At 35.3% G+C, this 21,091-nt stretch overlaps 2 protein-coding genes across 3 annotated transcripts; both read right to left on the reverse strand.

Annotated features, from left to right (window-relative positions):
- Window positions 1-9,019: 9,019 nt before the first annotated feature.
- On the reverse strand, window positions 9,020-9,955 carry LOC144295428 (olfactory receptor 52J3-like). Its single transcript, XM_077867827.1, has one exon. It carries the CDS (start codon window positions 9,953-9,955, stop codon window positions 9,020-9,022), a length of 936 nt encoding a protein of 311 aa, XP_077723953.1.
- Window positions 9,956-14,472: 4,517 nt separating this feature from the next.
- On the reverse strand, window positions 14,473-20,046 carry LOC144295429 (olfactory receptor 52E2). Of its 2 annotated transcripts, XM_077867829.1 has the most exons (2): window positions 20,026-20,046; window positions 14,473-15,384 (listed from the first exon to the last, which is right to left on the reverse strand). In XM_077867829.1, the coding sequence occupies exons 1-2, from the start codon at window positions 20,044-20,046 to the stop codon at window positions 14,473-14,475; spliced, it is 933 nt and encodes a 310-aa protein (XP_077723955.1). The 2 variants fall into 2 exon arrangements, with proteins under 2 accessions (XP_077723955.1, XP_077723954.1); XM_077867828.1 differs by lacking the exon at window positions 20,026-20,046 and having other exon boundaries at window positions 14,473-15,408.
- Window positions 20,047-21,091: the final 1,045 nt, after the last annotated feature.

Below are 21,091 nucleotides of genomic sequence, written 5' to 3' on the forward strand. Positions count from 1 at the left end.
GTTTTGGTGACAAGGAGAAAAAATAATAAATTTACATAGAAAAGACAGTGATTGGTAGCAATGATACATACTCAAGGGCAATAATTTGGAGTCAGAAATATAGAAAGGGCTTTATGGGATTGCAGTTTGGGCCCACGTAACCAAAACTGACTTTATGATTATGATATGTAATAATGGAAAAAGTTCAGGATTTGGAGCTAAAAAATTTTGTTTAAATCATAGCTCTGTTTCTTTCAAGCTATCAATATTCTGTAGCCCTATTTCTTTAAAAAATATAGTCTCCACATATGGTAATGAAATGATACATATCTTGCAAATTTAATTCATGAATTATAAACAAATATGATAACATATTAGGAAGACAACATAAATTAGGAAATTTTAATAATATAATTGCTAGATTATTTGAGTCTTTGTACTTGGTGTATATTGTCATATTGTTACCTTTCAATAAGGAAAAATTTTAAAGCAGCTTATAGAAATGAAATTTAGACAGACTATTGCTTAATGATCCTGGTATATATGGATTTAGATATGTTTGGAAAATTTTGGAATTGGTTTTGTAAATGATGAGTCAAGCCTTTAAAAAAACTGTTTTTTTGTTTTTGTTTTTGTTTTTGTTTGTTTTTGTTTTTTTTTTGTTTTGTTTTGTTTTTTTGTAATAGCTTTGAAAATATAAGGATTCTAGATCTGGTATTTTTTTCTGCCAGTTATATGAAGGCATGAATTGTGAAATATTTATCTTGAGAACTGAATGGAGAACAGAGGGGTATACAAAGTTGGGTAAAGTTCAGCAAGATAGATATAAAATGGTGACAGCTAAGAGAAGGCAAGACAAGATTGAAGGTAAAGGTACAACCATAGGAAGCAAAGGAAAAAGTAAATTGAATGACAAAGACTTAAGAAAGAACACAGAAAGCAAGTCAAAAAGGTATTTGCATAAGCATTCACACACATGCACATACCATTTATCCAAATATTTAAGAATGAGATTTATAAAGTCTTCATCATAGTACAAACCTGAGTTTGCATAAATTATTATCTTGTTACACTCTGGGCTCATTGATACGTTTTATATTCAGTGAGCTTTCCTTTTTTTCTCCATTTCCGAAATCTGTTTTATCTCTTCAATCTACATCTCAATGAAATGACCACAATAAAATAGCTTCTTTTTGCTTCTTTGTTTGAAAACAAAAAATGTTCCTGTCTTGGTGGATCCTTCTTGAACCCAAGGCCAAATTCATCAGCATAGCTTCTAACTTTCTTGATGAGCTAGTTCACCCACCTGCCCCAGAATGTTTCCATTTCCATCTGCTCTGACTGAAATGGAAGACTTATACTATAAACACTGACCTTAAAATGGAGTGTCTCTGAAGAAAACAGAGTTGTCCAGAGGCACTGAGCTACATGCTTCATAAATATGAAGCAAAGCATCATTGGTAATGAAAGAAAGGAAGGAAGGAAAGGAAGGAAGGAAGGAAGGAAGGAAGGAAGGAAGGAAGGAAGGAAGGAAGGAAGAAGGAAGGAAGGAAGGAAGGAAGGAAGGAAGGAAGGAAGGAAGGAAGGAAAAAAGAGAAAGAAGAAAGAAAGAAAGAAAGAAAGAAAGAAAGAAAGAAAGAAAGAAAGAAAGAAGAAAGAAAGAGAAAAAAGAGATAAAGAGGAAAGAAGAAAGAAAGAAAGAAAGAAAGAAAGAAAGAAAGAAAGAAAGAAAGAAAGAGAAAGAAAGAAAGAGAAAGAAAAAGAAAGAAAGAAAGAAAGAGAAAGAAAGAAGAAAGAAAGAAAGAAAGAAAGAAAGAAAGAAAGAAGAAAGAAAGAAAGAAAGAAAGAAAGAAAGAAAGAAAGAAAGAAAGAAAAGAAAGAAAGAAAAGAAAGAAAGAAAAGAAAAAAAAGTCCTGATTCTGGATGCTATTTCCCAAGCTTGGGATAACTTGTGATAAATTGGCTTATCTCTAGGCATGGGAGGCTATAAGGAGGGCTTACATCCCATTCTTTCTCCTCAAGATTCCTCTAGTTCTAGATTCCTCTCATGGGCTCCATGTACAAGTCCAGGTCACAAAAAATCTGGGGTGATTTTATGTAAGGGATTGGCAAGTCATTCTGGCTCTTTTTTTCATTACCATATTGTTTACATTACTGTTATCTCATCAATTTCTCCAAAACTTACCTACCTCCTCACTTTCATTCCCATCCTAAACACAATTCAACCTTAAATACTATCATGAAAAAATTGAAGTCCAGCTAGTATCCGTCATTCTATGGAGTATTCATTAGAACTTTGATGGGAGAGAAAATATAATAAATCAAAGACCAGTTGTTTTGAGCACAAATCTCTGCTTCTTGGTTCTTATTAATAGTAAAATATGACAGAGTTAATATACTCGTAAAAGGAGATCTAGGGGAAGAAGTGTGAGATATTGAAAATTGGTTCAATGGATGGACTTTGAGGCAGACTATGTGAGTTAGAATCCCATCTTCCCTACTTAATGGACATATGAGTTTGGGAAAGAAATTTAAACTCTTTGTCTCCATTTCCATCTCTATAATGACCAGGATAATACCTAATACAAAACATTATTGTGAAGAATTTAAAAAGTTAATACTTGTATAACACTTAAAGCATTTCCTGATATATAGTACATAATTTGTAATGGTTTGTTGATAATAATCTAAACTACTTAACTAATACTCAGTATTCCCAGGTTAGGATATTTTGTGGAAATTCATACTGATGGAGTTGCCATAGAGATGTGTCCTAGAGTCACTTTTGGGGTTTTAGGGAAGTTAATAAATATGATATCATCTTCCTTCCAAGATTTATTTCCAATAAAGAACAAAACATATGAGTAAAACAAATAGCTTTAGAACAACAGCATTATTACTGAGTAAAATCTCTGTAGTATTTCTTGGTTTAGTTGTACATCCAAACTGGTCAATTGGGCTTCCTAACAATCTTTTCCCTTTCAAGCCCCTAAATTTAACCTACCTCAAAAGCTCAGGTTTTTGGTTGGAGGCGCAGAGGCTTGTCAGGAAAGTTATGTAATTCCTGAATTTTGGAAAGTGATACTGGGATCTGCAATGTCAGCACTGTCATGTGACAATTAAATCTCTGAGTTTCTAGAATTCTCTATTCAGTGTATTCACTTTTTTTGTTTATTCTTTTGTCAGTTATTTTCTTTGATACTTTCACCAGTATATTAAAATTGTGGATACTTCGTAGAACATACCCTGTTTCTGTCTCCTAGGTATATAAGATAATTTCTGGATAACTGATTTTCTATCTGCTTTTTAAAAAGTGTATTTATAACACTTGTAGATTACAGAAAAATGAAAATATAGGACAAAGAGCTTTCATATAAACACATACATAATTTCCCCTACTAGTAACATTTATTATAATTGATAAAACAATATTAACTACAGTTCATATTTTATTACATTCATATTCAGATTTCTATAGTCATACTTTATGTTCTTCTCTAATGGGATCCCACCCAGGACACCAAATTACATTTACTAGTTTTATCTAGTAGGTCTCTTAGTTTCTCTTGACTGTGACAGTTACTCCAGCTTTTCTTAGTTTTGACGGCTTCACAATTTTTATAAGTACTAGTAAGGTTTTGGAGGTGCCTGGGTGGCTCAGCAATTGAGCCTCTGACTTTTGGTTTCCATTCGGGTTCATGATCCCGAAGGTGGTGGGCTTCCCAGCTTAGCCTGGACCCCTGCTTGAAGATTCTTTCCCACTGCCCTTCCTATCACTGGGACCCATGCGCATATGCATGTGCACACTCGTGCTCAAGTACATAAATTCCTTTCTTCTTTTTAAGATTTTATTTATTTATGAAAGACAGAAAGAGGCAGAGACATAGGCAGAGAGCAGACTCCCTGCAAGGAGCCTGATGCGAGACTCCCTGGGATCAGGAGAGGACCCAGTCCCAAGACCCTGGGATCAAGACCTGAGCCAAAGGCAAATGCTCAACCACTGAGCCACCTAGGCACCCCTCTTTTCTTTTTTATAAAGAAGTACTCGTCAGGTTTTTGTAAAATATCCCTAAATTGAAATTAGGCTGATTATTTCCCCCATGATTAGACCAGAGTTATGTGACTGGGGAAGATCAATGAAGTAAAATACTATTTATGTTAAACCACGTCAAGGATACATACTATCAACACGGTTTATCACTGTTGATATTGAGCTTCATCACCTTGCTGAGGTCATGTTTGTCAGATTCTCTTTCTCTTCCATTTCCAAGTTTTCTCTTTAGAAGTAAGTTACAAAGTGTATGCCACAAATTAAACAGGGAATAGTTATGCTCCACCTCTTGAACATGAGGCATCCTCATATATTGCTTGGATTTTTTTTTTTTTTTGCATGAGAGATAATCTATTCCACCTTTTGTTTATATATTCGCTCATTTATTTTTATCAGTATGGCCTCAAATATTTATTTTGTACTTTATGTCGTAATCCAGTTCTACTTTATTTTGTCACATTGATCAGCTTTGGCTATTGGGAGCTCTTTCAGTTAGCTCCTGTGTCCCTTTGATTTATACCCATAAATGTGTGTTCTTTTTTGGTAGGGGAGGGTCACTTCCTTATTTACCGAGACCATAGGATGCTACAGTCATATCCATACATCACCTGTCCAATCTTAGAAAATCTTAGAATGTGGTATTTCTCCAAGGATTACTGATACTTTTAATTGGATAATAGTATTAGAAACAAAGTTTGGGGTGTTGGATGTATTTGCTCCTGGGATGTCATTGGTTTAGACCATCTCAGCTGGCAGTGAAATACATATGTGTATGCCAACCTGTTTGCATATACACGTATCTGTGAACACATAACATCTATTTATCTATCATCTTTCTATCATCTGTCATCTATCTAGAACTAAACATAGTGATGTCTCTAATCTGTTACATGAATTATTCTAATATCCTTTCATGTTTCTCTATAAACTCATAAACTACAAAAATGAGAAACATAGTCCTCACTACATGCCATACATTTAAAAAATTATTCAATATGCGTATGTAGATGCAGTAGAATTGTTAACCTATAACTCCTTGGGAAAAAAAATTATCCAGTAGAGTACAGTGCTTTATGTGTAGTTCTTTTTGCCTACTCCACTCATTTCCAGAGTTACTTAGGTTAACACATTTTCTTCATCCACTTTAGTGAGGTTTTTTTTTTTCCCTACATTTTGAATGCATAGTATTTCTCATACTGAGCATTTCATCATGGAATTCCCTGAACTTCTCGATGATTTTTTAAAATTTGCAGACATTAAGATCATCTTTTGGGATTATAATTCTAAGGGTTTTGCCAAATGTATTATCAAACATCCACAATTACAGTATCATATAGAATAGTTTCACCAACCTAAAAATTTCCATGTGCTTCACATATTCAACATCTCCCTGGTCCTTCTTCTCCTGGCAACCCTGGATATTTTTGCAGTCTGTATAATTTTGCTTTTCCTCGAATGTAATTTCACTAGAATCACAATGTGATTCTTCATAGTGTGAAGCCCTGTCAGATTGGTTTCATTGACTTCAGAATATGCATTTAAGATTTATCTGTGTCTTTTCATGGCTCAGCATCTTATTTCTTATTAATGCTGGATATATCCATTGTTTTAGTTATACTGTATATACCATAGTTTGGATATTCATTTACCTATTGAGGTCATTTTGGTTGCTTCCAGTTCTTTATGAATAAAGTTGCTGTAAGTATCCATGTGCAGGTTTATGCATGGACATAGTTTAGAAACCCACTGGGTAAATTCTTTAGAATGTAACTATTGGATCATATGGTAAGACTGTATTTAGCTTTGTAAGAAACTTCCAAATTTTTTTCTAAAATGACTGCCATTTTGCATTTCCACCAAAAATGAATGAAAATTTCTATTATTTTCTTTGCTTGCTCACCTACCTATGGTATTGCTTTATTTATTTATTTTTAACTTTAACCATTTTTAGACGTGTGAAGTGGAATCATATTTCATTTTTTAATTTGTAATTCCTTGATGGAAAAATATACTGAGCATTTTTTCATGTCTTTCTTTTCAGTCTGTATATTGTCTTTAGGAGGTGTCTGGACAAATTTTTAGCTCAATTTTTAATTGGGTATTATTTTTTAAAGTTACATGTTTTATTTTTTAAATCAAATTGAGGAAGTTCTTTATTCCTTGTTACCGTGTGTTGTTATAAATGTTTTTTTGTCATTTTTTTTTAAAAAATATTTTTCTTCAACTATTGATATGATTAATATGATTTTTCTTCTTTAGGTTGATGTTCTAGGTTACATTGTTTGTTTTTTAAACATGGAGTCAGTCTTATATACCAAGAATAAATACCATTTAGTCAATGTTGTATAGTTATTCTGTAAATTGTTAGTTTTAATTTACTAATATTTCATTGAGGATTTTTGCATCTGTTCATGAGATGTAATTTTGAGACATGGCCTATATATATATGTTTGGGGGTTTTTTGTTTTGTTTTGTTTTGTTTTTTGGACATCTTAACTGACTCTGGTGTTCAGGTGTGTCCAGCTTCATAAAATTACTGAGTATTTTTTGTGCTTCTGTGATCTGGAAGTGATTTTAGAGAATTGACATCATTTCTTTCCTTAATGTTTGGTAGAATTCATCAGTGAAACCCTCAGAACCTTATTTTTTTAAGATTATTATTTAGTGATACAATTTTTAAATAAATATATTTAGTATTCAGAACTATAAATTTTCTTCTGTGGGCTTTATATCATTTATAAATATTCAGTTGACCATTGAACAACATGAGTTTAAACTGTGTGGATCCACTTAAATACAGTGCAGTACTATGATAAGTTCTTTATTATAAGAATACAGTATATAATACATATAACTTACAAAATATGTATTATTTGACAGTTTATATTATCAGTTAAACTTCAAGTCAACAGTAGGCTATTAGTAGTTAAGTTTGGGGGGTGTCAAAAGTTGTAAGTGGATTTTTGACTGTGTGGGGGTGGGAGGAGAGTGCTCCAATTCTTGTGTTGTTTGGGATCAAGAATCCAACAACACAGCGGTTAGAGGTGCTGACCCTATATGTATGACTTAAAGATATTTTCAATGCTCTTGCTGCTAAACCCTGCTTAGCTTTTAGTTGTAGTGCATAGAATTTACATTAAAAAAAAAAGTTAGGAGATGGTTGGAGACAATGAACATTATCACTATAAAAAACATGCTTAGAACATGAATATAAGGTAGCCATTAACATTTTAATAGAGAACATCATTACTTACAGATTAGCATATGAGAATCTTATCAATCAGAACAAATGGAAATATGTAGGAACTTTCCCTTAAAAGGTAAAATGCTGAATTTAGTTTTTTTGATAACACCTGCTGTTAATCCTGTGTGACTTTGGAGGTAGGGGGTTCCATATTGGATGGAGATTTAAAATCAACTTATAAAAATAAATAATTTATAAATATAAAAATATCAATCTTTATTTTGTGTATTTTATTATTAAATATTATTAAATTTGAGGTGTCCTTAAAGTAAGACACAACATCCGAATTAGGGAAAACACTGGAAAGAATGCTGTTGATATTCTTTTGACAAAAGCTCAGAATGTACATCTTTCTGTCTCTGAGAGAAAAGAGCATTTAATGTGCTCAAAGTGCTCACAGGAAATAAACTCTTCAGGTTCTAAATATCATATTTAGATATCCCTTGTGTCACTTTCCATTAACTCCTTTCAGAAAGTGTTTACTGAAATCTCTAGTCCATGCCCCTTACTGAAAGAATCTTCCAGACTTCCAAACCCTGAAGATACATGTTCTGGTTCAGTCACTTTGCAGAGTTGTACTGTCATTTTTGTACCATCAGATGGTGAACATGCCATCAGGAAATTAGTTCCTGGCGTCCTGAGCTGTCACTTTTGTGTTCTATTTCATGATTTTTTTTTTATGTGCCCAGCAGTTTCTGCTGACAACAAATTCAGGAAGAATAATAAAAAGATCTTTGATGCCCAGGAGTCATGGAGGAAATATGTCCCTATAAGATTACACAAAATGCTTGTAAGAATAACCAGCAAATTCTTGAAAACGTAGGGTACTTTGAAAACTTATTTTCCACCTCAACTTGTGAGATTCATCTACTTTGCAAAGCATCAACTTCCAAAGGATGCATATATGTTGCAGTCTACAAAGAAAGAAGGCTTTGGAAAGGCAGAACTGATGCTATAGATAAAAGGTTGCCTAAATACACTTACCGCACACATAAACACATACATACACACTTTACAACATACCACACACTCTCCCAAGGAAACAATCTGATTAATCATGACTCAAAACCACTGTTAGAATTCCATACATTCAAGCTTCTCTTAAAAATAAGATTTTCATTCTTTAACACAAGTATTATTTTCAGGTATGTTAACTTCATGCTTCTCCTGAAAAGGAGGTGGTGGCACATAGTGCCTACAGGTTTTATGAATAATAAAAAAAAAAAAGGTTGCTAAAATGAAAGGTAAAAACTGGAGACTTTTTTTTTTTAACTGCACTATATATCCCAGTATTGTCTTCAGTTAAATCAGACACGTTTAAATTTTTAACTGAGAAATCTATGAAGATCTTTCTAATTTTACATTCAAATTTAGTTCTTTCTTTCAGAGAAAGCAAGACAATTGACATAAACTAATTGTGCTAGCTGGAATATTATCCTATTTTCAAACACAGAGAAATTGAGACTCACAAAATCTCCATGTTTAAAAGGGAAAGGGCTCTCAGTGGGATGTTTCCCCTACTGTAATGGAACCCTATATTCAGAAGAATAAGCACTCAACACCAATACAGAGAGGAAACATTAAGATTTAAAAACATAAATCATTCTCCAGAGTTTGTACCTTTAGTAGTTGTAAGATCTCTTGATATGAGGAACATTTAAAAAGATAATCAACCTAGCATTAGGGTCAAAATTAACTTCTTTCAGCTACATCCATACCCTCAAGAACTAAGAAAATAAGAGACTCTACTTTGAGGTGAAAGTATGGATTACACGCTCACGAATCTGCTTTGTCCTCACACCATAGATAATAGGATTGAGGGCAGGTGGGAAGACCACATAGAGATTGGCAACCAGGATGTGGACATAACGGGGAATTTTTTTGCCAAATCGGTGGGTGAGGAAGGAGAAGAGAGAAGGTGTATAGAAAACACACATGACCCCAACATGTGACCCACATGTGCTCAAAGCTTTGTGACGAGCATCTTGAGATGGGAGGCGGAAAACTGCTCGAAGGATGTAGGCATAAGAGATTCCAACTAGCGCCACATCCAAAATAAGAAAAGAGGCCACAAAGAGTCCATAAATGGCATTAACTCTAATGTTGGCACAGGCCAACTTGGCAATGCCCATGTGCTCACAGTAGGAATGGGCAATAATTCGTGTCTCACAGAAGGGCAGACGATGGGTTAGGTAGAGAATGGGCAACATGAGCAGGACAGGGCGCATTATAATACCCACCCCAATGCCTGCTAGCACTCGGGGTGTCAGGATGGTTGTGTAGAGGAGTGGTACACAGATAGCCACATAGCGGTCAAAAGCCATAGCCAGCAGAACGGCAGACTCCATTCCTGTAAAAGTGTGTATCAGGAACATCTGAGCCACACATGTTCCAAAACCAATTTCATGTGCATCAAACCAGAAGATACCCAACATTCGGGGCACTGAGGATGTGGAAAGGGCCAAATCTATGGCTGATAAGATGGCCAGAAAGTAGAACATAGGATCCCGCAGAGCACGATCAGACCAGATGATCAGCAAAATTGTAGCATTGCCCAACAGAGCCATTAAGTAAAAGGAGCAAAAAGGCAGGGAGATCCAGCCATGGGAACCCTCAAGTCCTGGAATGCCTATAAGATAAAAGGTTTCTGGGTGGAAAGTGGAAGTATTTGTGTGGAACATCTTGCCACTGATGAGAAGAGAAACGGTTGACTATCTCTAGAAGGAAAAATAAGAGCTATAAATGCATATCTCAAAACTTTCCAGTAGAGTTAATTTTTATCTGTAGTTTTATTATTATAAAATCTAATACTAAAACTTGAGTTCAGAGTAATATGTAGGCAAAGACTGAGCCCCCTTCAAATGGAAGGAATATTAACTTTATGAAAGGTATCCCTCTCAAATTTTGGACGATAATATCTTATATCGATTTGCTGAAACTCCATATAAAACCTGGAATGAATTTTAAAAACATGAAAGGGCTTATATTTACACTGAGAAATCAATCTTCTTTGGAAACAAAATACACTTTACCTAAACACATCAACACAAAACCACAGAACAACTGAAACAAACACTTGCACACAGAATATGACAACATAATAAGAATATAAGTGTATCTAGACCTATAGAATGATAGAAAAAACAGCAGGACTTCTTAAACCAGTTTGAACAGCATCAGTTATTAATCCAAAATGAAGAACTGTGCTTCATTAATGCATCCCTCCATATTTACTCATATGCTCCCATAGACATTCTGGGCTATATCTCAGATATAGTAAAGTTGCACAAAGATGAATAGACACATTGTACTGTACCTCAGATATGAAAAGAGCCACACAAAGATAGGAGGGCAATGCAGATGGAAATCACCTCCAAGAGAGAAATGCATCCCTTTCCTCTACTGTTCTCGTGGGAATTAATTTAATAAAGAATCCCAGTTTCTGTCAGTTGCCAAATTCTCAAAAATTCCTCAAGATACCCAACAATTCTCCCCACCCTTGTATGTGTGTGAGGGAGAGGTTTGGTTGAAGAATAGTGAAAAGGTGTATTCAAAGGAGAAGCTTTGAGAGAAGTAAAGATTTGTTTCCAATGACAATGATGGTGGTCAACACCAGGCTTAAGAAACCCGTGCTCCTGATTCACTACACTGTAGTTATGATTTCTTCTTCCCTCTCTCCTTCCTTCCCTCCCTTCCTTTCTTTCCTTCCTTGCCTTACTTCCTTCTTTCTTTCTCTCTTTCTTTCTTTCCTTCTTTCTTTCTTTAGGAAAAAAAACCAAGCAGAGATAAGATAGTACTATAGAAAAAAGAAGGAAAGGATAAAGAACTATAGGGCTAGAGGGAGTAAAAAAAGAAGTAAAAAGGAAAGAAAAACAGAAGGAAGATAGGGAGGAAGATCATCTCAGCTCTAATTGACTCCTGAGAAAAGTGACAAAGACCAAATTTGAAGAAATATGTTATTAATGACATTTTAAAAATAGAGGCTCTCCAGCTAGTTTTAAGTCCTGCAAGACTGTACATAATGTTGTTGTTCATCTGCAGGCTGCTTTTTTCTCTGCTTCCCTCTTCGTAATCAATTTTATAAACCTACACTTAACTCTGGGCCTCTGATGAGCATATTTTTAAATTATTATTATGAAAGATCATACCCTAATGCACAATTATCACTGAGAATTGAGCTCATTTATAGCACAAATTCAAGTTCTTTCTACAGAGGGTTATTTTAAAAATTTAAGTTGTCTCAGTATAATCTAGTAAGGACCTCTTTCAATCTGGTAATCTTTCTACAGTAATGAGATACAATATATCAGCTTAATAAATTCAGTGGTAGCCTGTTCCTTAACTATTAGACAAGACTCTGATCATTATTCATTTCCATCAGGCATTTAATAAGAAACTCACCTCCAGCAGGACTAGAGCTAGAGAGCTCTGGTATATCTACTAAGGGGAATAAGGCTTTATACTACCCATATTTAGGGTCCTTGGTGGCCTGAAAACAAACCCAACTCAAATTCCCTGCATGAATCAGAACTAATCACCTAAAAGTCTCCTGAGGAAGATCTCATTCTCTGCACCTGGGATAAAGGGACTGATGCAGACATCTCCCTCATTCCTCTCCACCTAACACATCTTGTCAATAGACAAGAAGTCAGAGACACAAAACTAATGCTACCAAATGTATTCATATGAAATATGAAATGGGGGTTCCTGGATGGCTCGGTCGGTTAAAGTTTGACTGGCTCAGGTCATGATCCTGGGGTCCTGGGACCTAGCCCCGAGTTGGGGTCCCTACATTCCAGGGAATCGGCCTCTCCCTCTCCCCCTGTCTCTCCCCCCACTCGTTGTTTATGCTCTCTCTCTGGCTTGCCCTCTCTTTCCCTCTCAAGTAAATAAATAAAAGCTTAAAAAAAGAGAGAGAAAGATGTAATGAATAGAATCTCCTACTGAAAAAAAAAAAAAAAGAATCTCCTACTGTGTAAATTTTGCAACCTGATTTTTATTAGCTATTATAGAAATGCAGATTTAGAACATTAATGAACAATACATTTATCTCCCCTCCCCACACCCATTTCTTAGCAGTCTCTATAATTTATTAATATATCATAGTTATCAAATAAGACAAAATTTCTTGTTTCTTTTCTTTGTAGTGCTGGTCTTACTGGCTTTAACTAAAAGTCAATAAATTAATTTAACAGAAAAATAAAATAACATAAAATGTATTTGAAGAGACAAAATATGTGGAAGCCAAAGAAAGGATAGATGTTACCCTAATATTACAAGATACAAGTCAAAATGTATTTTTCAACATAATGAATAAAAGATAAAAGTGAAATGACATTACTTAGTCATAGAAAAATATAAAAACACCACTTACCAAAGTTTCTATTAGAATGGTGATGCAGTAGGAAAATCATTGACTTGGAGATGATATACCCATTATATATATATATATATATATATATATATATATATATATATATATTAAGCCCTTATATTAATAACACATTAAAATAGTGTATTGGAATTACTATAAGTCTACAGAGAAATGACAACTGAATATAAAATTATAAGAGCAAAAACTTATTCTGGCACTTTAAAGGAAAATGAAAATAAGGATTTACCCCAAAGATTCAGATGCAATTAAACGCCGGGACACCTGCACCCCGATGTTTATAGCAGCAATGTCCATAATAGCCAAACTGTGGAAGGAGCCTCGGTGTCCATCGAAAGATCAATGGATAAAGAAGATGTGGTTTATGTATACAATGGAATATTACTCAGCCATTAGAAATGAGAAATACCTACTATTTGCTTCAACGTGGATGGAACTGGAGGGTATTATGCTGAGTGAAGTAAGTCAATCGGAGAAGGACAAACATTGTATGTTCTCATTCATTTGGGGAATATAAATAATAGTGAAAGGGAATATAAGGGAAGGGAGAAGAAATGGGTAGGAAATATCAGAAAGGGAGACAGAACATAAAGACTCCTAACTCTGGGAAATGAACTAGGGGTGGTGGAAGGGGAGGAGGGCAGAGGGGTGGGGGTGAATGGGTGATGGGCACTGAGGGGGGGCACTTGACGGGATGAGCATTTGGTGTTATTCTGTATGTTGGTAAATTGAACACCAATAAAAAATAAATTTAATAATTCCAAATTATTAAAAAATTTAAAAAAAGAAAATTTTTTCATCACTTTTACTTATCAGAAAAATGTGAATTCAAAGTACAGTGTGACACCCTGCAACCTCTCCAGTATGGCCGAAATTAAGACTGCTAATTCTAAGTATTCTTCATAATAAGGAGCTTCTATGGACCACTTTGGAAAATGGAAGTGTCTATGTATTCTAAATATTCCCTATGTACCAGCAATTACTACTAGGTAAATGTTCAAAGCAAATAAATGATTGTGTTCACCAAAATACATATACAAAAATATTCATAGGAGTGTATTCAGAATAGTGAAAAAAATCAAACAAGTCAAATTATTCAACAATAGTAGACTACATTATTGGGTTTATTCATTAAAGAAAATACTATCTATGAAGAAATAAAACAACACATAAATAAAACAATAAGAAGCAAACAAATGGAAAAAAAGAAACACAACTGAACTATTGTTATATGCAAAATGGATTAATCTAACAGAAATCTTTTTTTTTTTTTTTTCTAACAGAAATCTTGTCAAGATAAAACCAGACACGTCAAGTTGTGCTCTTAAGATTTTTACACTTGATTGTTTTTATGTGGAATTTTGGGGACAAGAAACAGGAACAAAAAAACAAAAAACAAAAACAAAACAAAAAACCAAGCATTCTATACGCATGGATTAAAAGATAAATATAAGGGGTTCCTGGGTGGTTCAGTCGGTTGAGCATCCAACTCTTGATTTAGGCTCAGGTCATGATTTCAGGGTGGTGAGATTAAGCCCCACATTGGGTTCTGTGCTGGGTGTGGAGTCTAGTTGAGATTCTCTCTCTCCCTCTGCCCCTCCCCCTGCTGTGCTCTCTCACTCTTCTCACAATAAGTAGATAACATCTTTAAAAATATATTTTAAAAACAAGAAAAAATAAGAAGGAATGAAATGAGTATTAAACATTTCTGTCAAGCACACTTAAAATTACTTAGTATAACAAGGCAAGTATCTCTGCTCAGAAGTTCCATCTCATATACATTAGGTGTTATTCCTTTTTAATCCTTTATCTTTGCAATAATATTTTCTTCACCCGGTCATAGATCTGCTTGGTCCTGACTCCATATATGACAGGGTTGAGCATTGGTGGCACTATGACATAGAGATTGGCCAGGAGTATGTGGATATAGCGGGGAACATTTCGGCCAAAGCGATGTGTCATAAAGGAAAAGAGGGCTGGTGTATAGAAGGCAAGAATTACACAAACATGAGAACCGCATGTGCTGAGGGATTTGAGTCGGGCTTCACGAGAAGGAAGACGGAAAACAGCTCGCAGTATCTGAACATAAGAAAGGACAATGCCTATGATGTCAAATACTAGATTACAAATTGCACATAAGCCATAAATAATATTGATCTTGATGCTGGCACAAGAGAGACGAGCAAGACCCATGTGTTCACAATAGGTATGGGCAATGACACGATTCCCACAGAAGGGCAATCGCAAAATCAGAAACACAAATGGAATCACAGAAATAAATGCCCTCACTAACACACCAACACCAATCACAGAAACAACCCTGTTGGTGAGGATGGTGCTATATCGAAGTGGGTTGCAGATGGCCACGTAGCGGTCATAAGCCATTGCCAACAGGACAGCTGACTCCATACCAGTGAAGTTGTGGATAAAAAACATCTGAGTGAGACAAGCATCAAAGAGTATCTCCCTGAGACTAAACCAGAAGATTCCAAGCATCTTGGGGATGGTAGTTGTGGACAGACCCAAATCAATAGTAGCCAACATGGCTAGGAAGTAGAACATTGGTTGGTGTAGGCTGCTCTCAGCCTGGATGACAAACAGAATAGTGAGGTTTCCTAGAAGTGCAATCATGTACACAGCACAAAAGGGAAAGCCAATCCACATGTGGACTGTTTCCAGTCCTGGGATACCCAGCAACAAGAATGAAGAGGGATGAAACTGGGTGTCATTGGGAAGGGGCATCCTGCTTGGTAATGCAAAAGTCCATATTCTTACAGATGTGTGTTCACCAATCTGCAGGACACTGGGTAAAACTCTGCAACGTTTTAAACCTAGAGAAAAACAAAAACATCATACAATTGTATACATTCTCTTCGTCAGTTAATTCACACAATCAGAAATATACAAATAGAAATCCATATAGAGCAATATGAAGAAGTGAATTCTCAGCAAGAAGCCTTTGGAAGAAGTACGCAGTGGATTGCAATAAAACATTTTACATAATATATTCATCTTTGTTAGCACCTTTCTTTTCTTTAATTTATAGTGGTCTCACCACTGGTAACATGCTAAGATTTTGCCTTAATACCTATTTCATTAATTACCTTCTATCATCATCAATATAATTTACTTTCCATTTTTGGCATATATATGGGGATATGCCAGTATCTGTAAATAGTTATTTCTATTAGTTCCATTTGGTTATATGGTAACATATAGGTGTGATTTTATAAGGTGGTTAACTAACACAGAATCATTAAAATGTAGTCTAAACTATTAAAAACAAGTCGATGGGATTAAAATCAATCCATTTGTTAATATCCATTCATTATTATTACAAAATAAGAAGTAATTGTGGTTAAAACAGCAGTAATTGCCATTCATTAAGGTATTGCCTATTTCCAAGTTGCCAAACCTGTGCCATTATCAGCTCTAAGCTTTATAAACATATGTAGAGAAACATGGTTACCATATTTTTATATATGTATCTGAACCTAAAATAGTTCAAAACAATTGTCAAATGCTTGAAGTGCTTATAGTTACAGAAGTGCAGAGAGTAGAGAAGAAACAATTAAATCAAAATGGAAAGAGAATGGATAGTAAGGAAAAGTCATGCCTCAGTCATGTCAGACACACAGGTTTCCTTTGTCCACTCACAGTTACACAATCTCTTTTTAAACTCATATGCATTGGAATAAGAGATATCAGTGTCTTCATTATAAATTTTAATAGTTTAAGATACATGACAAATATCTTGAAGAAAAGACTAGATGGCATATTCTGAGTGAGCTGAATGGATCATTTTCAAAGTTACTCAAACGGTTCTTACATATTTTCATATACCTTATTTATTGCAATTGTTAGGGTATTTTCAAAGCATTTGATCATTCATTACATTTAATTGTTTTGTAGTGAAAAGTGTCTTTTTATCATTTTGTATCATTGGAGGATTCCAGAGGAGCAGTACTAAGGATGATCACAGTTTCAGTAAGACAATCAGGGTATTTACCAGACATGGTTATATGGAAAGCAAAGCCAAGAGTGCCATGCCCATGATAAATGAGTAATAGAAGGCATAGTACACTATGGGTAAAGAAAGCTGGAACTCTAGAAAGAAATGGTAGACATTTGAAAAGAAAGGAAGCAAAAAACAATAGATCTTATTTGTAGGAGACACTGTGAAATGACCATAAGAATAAAATCTTTCTTCTATTGTGTTCTGGGCAGATGATGGAATAATGAATACTCTAAAAAGGTGTGATGTGAACAACCAAGTATAAAAAGTATGATTCAATTATGAGGGCTTAATTTTCTGTGATTTATCAATGCCAGTAAAGTGCCAATGGCAGATTATCTTATTAATTTTTTTGTATTCCTCAAGAACATCTCTGAAGCTCAGGAATGTACGCAGCAGTCTCAGAAAGCTATAAAAACCATGCTTTCCTTTTTTCATCATACCCATACATAATAGATTCTCAGTAAATAAGAAAAGTACTTTACTTTTAGGTACAGAGGTCATCATTAAAGGAAAAAAAGAAGTTCCATTTCTGTTTTGTTGTTGTTAATAGAGAGGTAGATAATATGTTCTTTGTTAAAAAATAAAATAGTGGAGAGAAATAAATTAGTGTGTTTCTTAACTCAGATAATTATATCTTACAATGAGGCCTCAGTAGCTAGTGAAGCAGAGAGGCAGTGTTATGAGTAGCCAAGTAGAAATAGTTGGGAGACAGAGAGAACAATGAGATTTGGTAGTTGTCTGTCTTATGTTATTACCAATTAGTGAACTGGCTAGATCGAAACTCGGATTAACTTTGTATGGTGATGGATACTAACCAGTCTTATTGAGGGGATCATTTAGCAATTATACATCATATTGTACACCTGAAACTAATATAATGTTCTATGTTAATTATATCTAAATTCTTTTTAAAAAATTAAAAAGAAAAAATCTGAAAAGCATCTTCTTCCCCTTTCATATATTAAAAAAACTAAAAAGTCCACAACGGATTCTACTTTTCCGATATCTTTAAAATCAGTACATTTGTCTCCATCTTAATGGGATCATTTTGGGAATTTATCACAACACAGTACTTTACAGTGCCTAAAAGTATGAGCTCCTCAGTCTGACCAATTGTGTCGAAACCCAGCTTCATAACTTATTCACTCTGTAATCAAAGGAAAGTAACAAGTACTTTTCATCTATAAAATAGAGGTAATAAAAATAAAAACCTTAAGTACGTTGTTAGTTTTAAACTGATAATTTCTTAAAACACTCTGAGCCATCTTCCAAAGATACTAGTTGTTTATCCTTCCTTAGATATCAGACAGACTGATTTTTCCAAAATGCACATTGAATGGAATCAGGCTAAAATCCAAATGCTTTCACCAGGACTAGATGGTTTTTCCTAACATGATCCTACTCCTTCTCTAAGCATCAGTCTTAATCTTTCCACCCAACTTATCCCACATCTCTTCTCTTCCTTTCCTATCCCCCTTTCATTCCCTTCAGCCATCACTGTGAAGTAAGAATGCCCTGTGAGCTGGGATATGGGAAACTCACCACGCCGAGGACCAGGATGCAATGCTGTCTCTGTTTTATCTCAAACTGCTCAGTCTTTATGAGGATGCTGCTCTTTGCCGGGGGGGGGGGGGGGGGGGGGGGGGGGGCAGTTTTCAATAGAAAATCCCCTAGAGCCAATTTTGTAAAAAACAGAAGGTCTTTGAGGATTCTAGTGTCTAATTCTGATTCAAAAAGAGAACCATTAGGGGTCCCTGATTTCTAAGGAAATAAAGGCAGAAGAGTGAGATTTAGGTCAGCAAAATGACAGAATAGGAAGACTCAGCACTCCCCCCAATACAAAAACACAGATTTAACAAGCATTAATGAATGAAAAGACCTTTATGAGAGGACCAGAATTTGGATGAAAGATTACAGGACCCTGGCCGGGCATACAAGAAAAGACAAACTGAAAAGGAAAAGAAGAAAAGTTTCACTTTACCCACATCCCCTTTTCCCCAACCTAGTACTGTTCTATCCCAAGGGAAATTCCCTCAGCGCATGAGTTCTCTCATGGAAGAAAGAAAGGGCAAGCTGGCCCTGAGACGTGCGTGTTTGTGCGTGTGTGTGTATATGTAAATGTGTGTGTAGACACATATATGTATTCATACAAACATAGTCAGTTCTCATTATTTTCAATAGCTTTGTTCTATAAAGTCACCTTGAACACTGAATTAGACAATTTGGTGCCATTGCTCTTAAAGGAAATCCAGAGTAAGTTTCCCAAGCCTCTTGTCACAACATTTTTGTCAATCAATACATAACCTTTTTTTATGTGTTTCTGTGAAAAGATAGCTCCTTTCATACATAGTTATTATCATAGTTTAATCATAGTTCTTGATTAATCATAGTTCATAGTTAATCACAGTTCATAATTAACTATAGTTCACAGTAAATCGTAGCTCATCATAGTTCATAATTAATTGTGCAGCCTTTACATGATCAAAAACCAAAAAAAAAAAAAAAAAAAAAACAGAAGCTCTGGAGTCACTTGTGTTTCATTCACCAACATCTTTGTACAAGGGAGTCTCATCAGTGTTGAAACTTGTTTTCTACATAATCCTTTTCCGGAACACTTAATAAGCATTTTAAAAACTTTTCTAATTAGCAGAACCTGCCTAGACTCTAAGTTTAATATTGTATATGATTTGTTGCCTTTTGAAATGTGCTGGCCAGTCGGCATTAGCCTACAAGAGCTTGATTTTTTTTTTCTGACTCTGGGTAATGTAAATGTAAATATCTTTGACTTTGCCACAATGTTGTCCACTATACTTTTTGTGGAGGCCGAGGAAATTAAGGCCATTCCACCTTAAATTCAGGTTAGCACAAGTACAGCCATCTCAGGCCCCTGTGAATAAGAGCTGAATTTTACATTACTTCAGTTACAGGGAAAAAACAGTTTACAGCTTACCGCCCTAGAAAGCCCCATATTAGAATAAGAACAGAGCTCAAGCCAGTGGCAGGAAGCCCCAAATTAGAATGAGAACAGAGCTCAATGCTGGTGGCAGAAAGTCCCATATCAGAATGAGAACAGAGCTTAATGCCCTTGAAAGTCCCATATCAAAAAAAAAAAAAGAAAGTCCCATATCAGAATGTAAACAGAATTTGAGAAATTCCTCCCCCCTTCTGGAGGTCCCTTAGACCAGCCCATAAAACTAAGCTGGAACCCACCTCGGGGTCCAAGTCCCTGCTCCGCTGTGTCAGGTACACTTGGACCCAAGCTCAAGCTTGTAAATAAACCCTCATGCGCTTGCATCGATGTGGGCTTCTTGGTGGTTTCTGGGATTCACAATCTTGGGCACAACACTTTTATTAGTTGTCATCTCATGAATCCATAAATTTAGCCTCTTTTTAATCTTTTCCATATTCCTATCACATGCTACCAATGTTACTTTAGTACTTTCCAGAGTGAGTTCATATACAGATAGATGAATTTCCCCTTCCTTTGAATGGTTATATCATATTTTTGATTCATTAACTTTGAACTCACAAGCAACAGTGCTGCAACTCACACCTGAATGAAGTTTATCCAACATGGTTATTTTCTCCATAAAGAACAGTGCGACCTTCCTGCACTTAGGAACACTAGGAAAATATTATTGTATTCTGGTGCACTCCACAAATAAGTAACAAGGTATTTACTTATTCTAGTGCACTTTAGCACTAAACTGGAGCTCCATGTTAAACAGTGGAATCAACAAAAAGCACAAAAATAAGAAAAACCTGGCATTAAACTGAGTGTAAAAACAGTTGTTTATAGCTGAAATAAGAAGTCAGAACATCACTTTGTTCAGCCTCAGCTAAGAATGTGATTGTCAGGCAACTCAAATTTTTCTCAGCTCTTTGCATGTCTGCAAATGACAGCTAAAGTGCCATGAGAGGGGTGCCTGGGTGACTCAGTTGGTTAAGCATGTACTTTTGACTTTGGTCATCATCTCAGGGTCCTGGGATCAAGCCCCTCCTTGGGCTCCCTCCTCAATGGAGAGTCTGCTTTTTCCTCTCCCTTAGCCTCTCACCTCCCACTAGTGCATACTCTTTCTCTCTCTTTCAAATAAATTATTTTTAAGATATAAATAAATAAATAAATAAATAAATAAATAAAAAATAGCCATGAGAATTTATTTGGGGTTACAAATAAATTTTACCGAGTAGACAAACTTATAAATATGGAATTTACATATAATAGGTCCCCACTATATATATGTAATTTATATGACTGTACCCAAAACATACATACATAAAGACATACATAAAGAATATAAGTAAATGTGGGCAGCTCAGGTGGCTCAGCGGTTTAGAGCCACCTTCAGCCCAGGGTGTGATCCTGGAGACCCAGGACTGAGTCCCAAGTCAGGCTCCCTGCATGGA

This window comes from Canis aureus, chromosome 23, assembly GCF_053574225.1.
Source record: "Canis aureus isolate CA01 chromosome 23, VMU_Caureus_v.1.0, whole genome shotgun sequence".
NCBI lineage: Eukaryota > Metazoa > Chordata > Mammalia > Carnivora > Canidae > Canis > Canis aureus.